Genomic DNA, 8,324 nt, shown 5'->3' with positions numbered 1-8,324 from the left:
CATTAGTCATCCTAATCTCAAACAACACGTGAGTGATATTTAGCAGAATGAGCTTTCTAAAGTGAGAAGGTAGCGAGTACCACCAAGTGTGCAATATGAACTAGGAATTCGAGAAATTTCGCACATTCAGTAGGTACCAACAGTGCGAATTTGATAAATTTCATGTAGATAAGGAAAAAACTATTAGAAACCTACGTAGAAAGAACGTTATGTAAATTGAATAGGTCAAGATTTCTTTAGTGTAACAACTGGGTACCTACCACCTACATGTACAAATAATAATAATAATAATAATAATAATAATAATAATAATAATAATAATAATAATAATAATAATAATAATAATAATAATAATAAAAAAATCCTAAATGTTAAAATTGTACGTAAGGATGTTTCATTTGTGATTTTAATTTTGTATTTAACAAAAGCAACTCTCTTGTACGTATAGTTTTGCCAATCTCTGCCACCTGTTTTGAGATCATTTCACACCAACGTTGGTTACCCGTCTAGACCCTCTGTTTAGGGTAGATTAGAACCGGATTGATTATACTTTCTACGATAGATTGTTTTGATTCTATCTCTTGAATAACAAAAGTACTCCCGTATTTTCACGCCTGTTCTGAGATCAAATTCCAGAAACCTACGTAGAAAGAACGTTATGTAAATTGAATAGGTCAAGATTTCTTTAGTGTAACAACTGGGTACCTACCACCTACATGTACGAGTACATACCTACCTACATTACTACATTTAATAAGAGGCAGGTACCTAATGTGCGTATTTTAACATTTTTAACCGTACGTTCTGTTACGGTACCCACCCACCAATAATATCGTAAACTTGTTCGTCTACACGGGAGTTACTCAACGCTGGTACATACGTTATGCTGGTACTCTCATATTTAGCAGCTTTATTGGTTTACATTCGCTAATGGATTACTTTCACTGTTCACCTACACACAGACATCTTTGTATGCGGAACTGATGTGTTAACAGACACAAATGATAATAAGGATAATGAATAATGGTGATAAGTTGATAACAAATTGTTCATCTTATTCTTACTGACAGAAATTAGCACAAAGCAATGAAGCCTGAAGATTGGGAATCAGTTTAAAAACGCCATATTTCGAGCGGACACCTAAAATGTACATAGTTTGCCTTAAGTACCTGAAAAAACAATGGATCAAAAACCAAAAAAGACATACACAGGTATCTCAGAAAGGTTTCAAAATATTCTGATTATTTAGGCAAAACTGGCACGTCCAAAGAAGCTCATGCGTGAGGGTATGGAATTGTTGGAAATACCTATTCTAAATCCAGAATTTAATAAGAGGCAGGTACCTAATGTGCGTATTTTAACATTTTTAACCGTACGTTCTGTTACGGTACCCACCCACCAATAATATCGTATACTTGTTCGTCTACACGGGACTTTACTCAACGCTGGTACATACGTTATGCTGGTACTCTCATATGTAGCAGCTTTATTGGTTTACATTCGCTAATGGATTACTTTCACTGTTCACCTACACACAGACATCTTTGTATGCGGATCTGATGTGTTAACAGACACAAATGATAATAAGGATAATGAATAATGGTGATAATTTGATAACAAATTGTTCATCTTATTCTTACTAACAGAAATTAGCACAAAGCAGTGAACCCTGAAAATTGGGAATAAGTTTAAAAACGCCATATTTCGAGCGGACACCTAAAATGTACATAGTTTGCCTTAAGTACCTGAAAAAACAATGCATCAAAAACCAAAAAAGACATACACAGGTATCTCAGAAAGGTTCCAAAATATTTAGATTATTTAGGCAAAACTGGCACGTCCAAAGAAGCTCATGCGTGAGGGTATGGAATTGTTGGAAATACCTATTCTAAATTCAGAATGAACCATTTGCTAGAGTTAACTCGACCGGATATTAAAGCAGAGGACATTTTAGAAGACTTCAGCAAATAGAAGGAATATTTATTGAAGCTAAGTAAGTACTCTGAAGAATACCTTTTCCTGGAAGTCAAAAAGAAGGTCTTGCAAAATCTCAAGATAGAAGGAACTTTATCTATAAAATAAACCTTTACTTGTTGTATTACCTATGCACTATACATAAAATTATAATAAATTCTACACAGTAGGAATGGTAACTTTAGTCAGGTTCTTAGACTTTTTACTAATTTAAATTAATTTCAAAATCAGAACACCGGATATAAAAGCAGAGGACATTTTAGAAGACTTCAGCAAATAGAAGGAATTTATTGAAGCTAAGTAAGTACTCTGAAGAATACCTTTTCCTGGAAGTCAAAAATAAGGTCTTGCAAAATCTCAAGATAGAAGGAACTTTATCAATAAAATAAACCTTTATTTGTTGTAGGTACCTATTACCTATACATAAAATAAATAAAATTATAATAAATTCTACACAGTAAGAATAGTAACTTTAGTCAGGTTCTTAAACTTTTTACTAATTTAAATTAGTTTCAAAATCAGAACAAAGGAAGGAATTTTAATTGTGTTAAGCATATTACTCGTATTTAAATGCTTGTCACAAACATCGTTCCCCGATTATTTCACCTAGATAAATTTTATGACATGACTTGGACTCGAACCACCAAACTCCAGATCCAAAGTCCAACGCGTTAACAACTGCACCTCTGAGGTTGGTCAAAATCAGAACAAGCTAAGGTATAAGAAGTAAAAAATCTTGAGTTGAGAAGAATAAAAACTAAGCCGAAAAACTTCGGGGAGTTGACAACTTACCCATGTGTCCCAAATCGATGATGGGAACCTGGCACAAGGACAGGAGGGAGTCTGCACCCAACGCAGGCATCGTGCCGACTGACTACTGACGGTCCCGAGGTCTCCAAACAACGCCAATCCGAACACGAACTTCCACGAACGTGATCCACGAATAGTTCCGAAGCAATAAGAGAGTGGAGTGAACTTGGTGATGGGTAGAGTGACTTTGTGTTGAGACTCTTGGGTACTCGAGGACCATTTGAGATGGGTGAGCCAGAAGACACATGGAAAAGAATATCAGATGCAATATAAGTTCCAACTTCTAAAGATGTGTCCACACATAGTCGACGTCGCCGATCGACAAGGTGAATCTATGTTGTCGAGCCAGTGTACGGTTTCAGCTGACTACTGACGGTCCCGAGGTCTCCAAACAACGCCAATCCGAACACGAACTTCCACGAACGTGATCCACGAATAGTTCCGAAGCAATAAGAGAGTGGAGTGAACTTGGTGATGGGTAGAGTGACTTTGTGTTGAGACTCTTGAGTACTCGAGGACCATTTGAGATGGGTGAGCCAGAAGACACATGGAAAAGAAAATCAGATGCAATATAAGTTCCAACTTCTAAAGATGTGTCCATATATAGTCTACGTCGCCGATCGACGAGGTGAATCTATGTTGTCGAGCCAGTGTACGGTTTCAGCCGACGTCGATCGACATTGTCGACTAATCCGAGACTCAATCTCCGCTGCCGACAGCACCTTGATCGTATCATGAAACGGACTCAGCTTCCTCAACAGTACCCACCAGCCGCTCAGAAAGTCACCATAGTCAAATAGGTCCGTTTCATCTTGAGAACCGACGTCCACCGCTATCACCAGCTTGGCTCCCAATGCTTTGAGAACATCCGCTGAAATATTCACCGAAAATGGGGCGTTACGTTAAGGTAGAAACTACTATCACGTCGTGAGAACCGACGTCCACCGCTATCACCAGCTTGGCTCCCAATGCTTTGAGAACATCCGCTGAAATATTCACCGAAAATGGGGCGTTACATTAAGGTAGAAACTACTATCACGTCACGTGAGCTCATGTGAGAATGAAAAAGAGAATACTCGTACATCCAAAGGGGAAGCTCTCTCAGCCCCGAAATATGAACGTGTAAAATGTACCTAAAGGGATTTTTCAGTCTTTCGCCATGTGAGCTCACGTGACGTGATAGTAGTGTGTAGTTTTTCGTGGGCAATGAGTTTTCTTTTCAATAAATCACTGATGTTAAGCAACGTTGCGCGTGGTTGGTACCGGATGGATGACTTAGGGGGAGTATCACGTCACGTGAGCTCATGTGAGGATGAAAAAGAGAATACTCGTACATCCAAAGGGGAAGCTCTCTCAGCCCCGAAATATGAACGTGTAAAATGTAGGTACCTAAAGGGATTTTTCAGTATTTCGTCATGTGAGCTCACGTGACGTGATAGTAGTGTGTAATTTTTCGTGGGCAATGAGGTTTCTTTTCAATGGATCACTGATGTTAAGCAACGTTGCGCGTGGTTGGTAACGGATGGATGATATAGGGGGATGTCACCCATTTGATTCCTGATACCAATAACTCTACAGTCCTCACTCAAAATGGTCTCTTATAAGCTACGTTCATTTCAGAGAACTATTACTCTGAAGCAGTCTCTGTTTAATGGTAAACTTTAAGATAAATTCTCCTAATGGACGTCTTACAGTACGAAACATATCTGATGATGGATGACAACGTAAGATGCACGAATAGCCCTATGGCATTCTGGAGTCAATATGTCTATTTACACTACTGCCATAACCTCCCCAAGAAGGAAACCCATATAAACTTGACTACTGGACAAACAGGGTCCACGAACGTCAATATGTCTATTTACACTACTGCCATAACCTCCCCAAGAAGAAAACCCATATAAACTTGACTACTGGACTAACAGGGTCCACGAAACAACCCAATCGTCTCAGATAACTTCACAGACCCTGTAGTAAAAAAGATTGTACCATGGAAACGTTTTCGCATTACTTTAAGGTACAATCTTTTTCGCAGACCCTGCAATTATATGGAACATTTGATGTGATGATAAGCCGACACCCATTTCCTCTTGTTCAGCCACTCCACTGTATTCTGAGGTGTTTCATCGCCCGTGTGGAGCAACACCAGCTCTTTCCTCACGCGCACCGCTGAGGTCTCCATCTGCTGCTCTAGCTGAAACACATGGGTGAATAGAAATTTATGTTAGTACCCACAAATTTAGAAAGAAATTTTTCTTTTAGAGAATTTGTAACGTAGCATGCCCATCCCATAAGAGATTGGCGATAAGAGACACAATGCTCCCCAGAAAGTCTAGGAATCGAACCCGGGACCTTCTGCATGGCACGTAACTGCGCATGGTTTAGTACAGGAGCTATCGATTTGTTTTTTTAAGTTTCCATTTATTGATAATAGAACACATGGAACAGAACCTAAAAATTACATCTAAATGGTATATAAGTACCTTCCGTAAAAACAATGCTTGTGCCACGGGTGGGGAAGAAGATGGGATGGGAATAATGGGATCAAGCCAAAAGAAGGAAAACGATCCTCAGAAGAGGAGAAATAGTCAATATGTCTATTTACACTACTGCCATAACCTCCCCAAGAAGAAAACCCATATAAACTTGACTACTGGACTAACAGGGTCCACGAACCAACCCAATCGTCTCAGATAACTTCACAGACCCTGTAGTAAAAAAGATTGTACCATGGAAATGTTTTCGCATTACTTTAAGGTACAATCTTTTTCGCAGACCCTGCAATTATGTACATACACCAGAAACCGTAGTTTACTATCACCGCCCCCAATTGATTAGTCAAGTACACAAGACATTCCAAACATTTGACAAGGCAAAACGAAAAGATAGACAGAGGGGAGATCTACTAAAAGAGAAGGTGAAAGTGTTTTAATATTCATTTAGAAGGGCGTAAAATTTTAGAAAAGGGAAAAATAATGGAATAGAAAATGGGGGTTTTTCCACGAGGCTAATGTACACTTTTTTAAATCAAATTTTGGTTTTTAAAAGGTGAAAAAAAAACTATACCAATTTGAAATTGGTAATTTTTCTCATTTCAAATCGACCTTTTAAATCTCTTAAAACTGTGGAATTGATCGCTACTCGCTACTCATTCGAAGCTGAATGCATTCCGAATACCAAGTCCGAATATTTTTAGGGCTTTATTTTAAGTGACAAGGTTCTCACTTACGTGAGCTCTTCCACCCAACCACTGATTTCCCCTGTTTGGGCTCTAATAGAAGTAATCCTGTTAAAAGAAGAAGAAAAAAAGCCCAAATTTTAAGAAAATAAGGAAAGTAAAAAGTGCAAACAAGCCTCGTGGAACAGAAGAAAGAAAGAAAGACTCAAGGATCAAATTTGTGTGAGGTTGAAAGAGAAAGAAAAGCTTGTGTATAGAACCTGGCAGATTATTAACGTAGCATCCATCGACCAGATACGATTTAGTTACAGGGTCCGATACGGGCGGTAGAACTCCAATGACCGACATACTGGCACGAATATATTTTCGAGCGCAACCTGTATCAGAAACAGAAAATCGGAAAGCAAAGTTCGTAGTAGTAGAAAATGTAGGGTCGACGACCTTTAGAAGTGAAGCCCTCGTATCTGCAAAAAAACGCGATTTCCACTTGCCTTATCCTATAGGAAGGAAAGCAATGTATTCTGAAGAGGAAAAGATGGTACGAATAATAACGAAAAACTTTTGGTTCTCTATTAATCCCCAACCAACCTTTTAGCGTCAGCTTTGGGTAGATTCGAATCAGACTTTGCATCTCGGTTTCTAGGTTGGTCCAAACTATTTGATAGCTCAGAACTTTGCAGACTGAGTACTGGTTCAGAACTTTGCAAACTGAGTATGGGTTCAGAACTTTGCAAACTAAGTAATCAAATTCCTACTCTCCGTGCTTGTCCCGTTAGCGTCAGCTTTGGGTAGATTCGAATCAGACTTTGCATCTCGGTTTCTAGGTTGGTTCAAACTATTTGATAGCTCAGAACTTTGCAAACTGAGTGCTGGTTCAGAACTTTGCAAACTGAGTATGGGTTCAGAACTTTGCAAACTAAGTTCTTGTTCCGAACCATCTTGTTCTTGGTTTGATATAGACAGCTCTGGTTCTGACTTGACGCTTTCGAACCTCACTTTGGACGGCTCTGAATTTGGTAGATCACATTTCGTCTGTGGAAACACAAAAAGGTAGAGAGAGGGAGCGAGAAGGAGAAAGGAAGAAAAAGAGGGGGCGGGAGCAATAGAGGAAGAGAGAGATTAGTTCAAGTTCACCGCAGTGGATTAAGATTAAGTTATTTTCAATTAAAAATCCAAAAAGTATAGGCGATGTGGAGGTTGGTGGTTCGAGTTCTAGTCAAGTCATTCGAGGTATATTGAGTTTTTTTTCTTCCAATTTTGGTCTGACATCCTCAGATGAATTTTGACACTGTAGGTGTATTTTGTATTTTCCTTTCGGTAAACTGAGCACTGGAAATCACACTTAATTTATACGTTATACGTTTGTCGTAAGCATTTAAACATGCTAAACACAATTGACAAGCTTCAGTTTCTTGAAATTTGCAGTTACGAGGGAGGACTTCCAAGGCCGTCGAGATGTACTAGGCAAGGATGGTTTACCTGGTAAGTTGTTCACATAGCCTCCGTCTAAGAGCATATGCGAATCGACAGGGTCACATAAGGGAGGTGAGTACCACGATAGCGACATGGGATACAAATTTCTTGACTCCGCCGGGAATCGAACCCGGGTCTCCCGCGTGCAAGGCGAGCGCAGTGACCACTACGCCATGGGAGTTGATTTTAAAGGAAAATATAAGATTTAGTTTTAATAGCTCACTCAGCCTATGAGATATTCACTCGAGTTTAACAAATTAAAATTAGGTGACTTGCTAGCACAAAACATTGAAACTTTTCAACATCCACGATGGAGTCTTCTCAATTTCTGGGTTTGGGAAGCTGCCGTTATCCGAAAACTCAAACTTTCAGAGGAAATAATATTCCACTTACCTATTACATTGAGCGAGTGGCCCAGTTCATAGGCAAAGGCCTCGTGAGGTACACTGGTATTGATAGGAACAACAGCAAGCGTAGATATGCTGCTAGCGTGAGGTGAGAAATGAAATGTCTTGGGAGAATCACAGATAAAGTTTGGTATCGTACCGGCACTCGGCTTCTGATGCATGTTCTGCTCCTCTGTGAATATAAAAAAGGAATTTTAATTGTGTTAAGCATAAATATTTGTCACAAATGTCGTTCCCCGCTTAATATATTTTTTTTTTTATTTTAGCAGCAAGCGTAGATATGCTGCTAGCGTGAGGTGAGAAATGAAATGTCTTGGGAGAATCACAGATAAAGTTTGGTATCGTACCGGCACTTGGCTTCTGATGCATGTTCTGCTCCTCTGTGAATAAAAAAAAAAGGAATTTTAATTGTGCTAAGCATAAATACTTGTCACAAATGTCGTTCCCCGCTTAATATACTACGCTAAATTTTGTGACTTGAC

At 39.1% G+C, this 8,324-nt stretch overlaps 1 protein-coding gene across 1 annotated transcript in view; it reads right to left on the bottom strand.

The window, feature by feature from the left end:
* Positions 1–391: 391 nt before the first annotated feature.
* Positions 392–8,324, bottom strand: part of LOC103518497 (neuropathy target esterase sws-like) — a 13,818-nt gene continuing 5,885 nt past the window's right edge. The window contains exons 9-10 of the mRNA XM_026830277.1: positions 6,710–6,994; positions 392–629 (exon numbers count right to left, since the gene is read on the bottom strand). Of these exons, the coding sequence (XP_026686078.1) occupies positions 609–629; positions 6,710–6,994 (306 nt within the window). The 3' untranslated portion in view covers positions 392–608. The remainder of the gene's footprint in view (positions 630–6,709; positions 6,995–8,324) is intronic.

This window comes from Diaphorina citri, unplaced genomic scaffold (genome assembly GCF_000475195.1).
Source record: "Diaphorina citri unplaced genomic scaffold, Diaci psyllid genome assembly version 1.1 scaffold2214, whole genome shotgun sequence".
Lineage (NCBI taxonomy): Eukaryota > Metazoa > Arthropoda > Insecta > Hemiptera > Psyllidae > Diaphorina > Diaphorina citri.
This window is presented reverse-complemented; position numbering and strand designations above follow the sequence as displayed.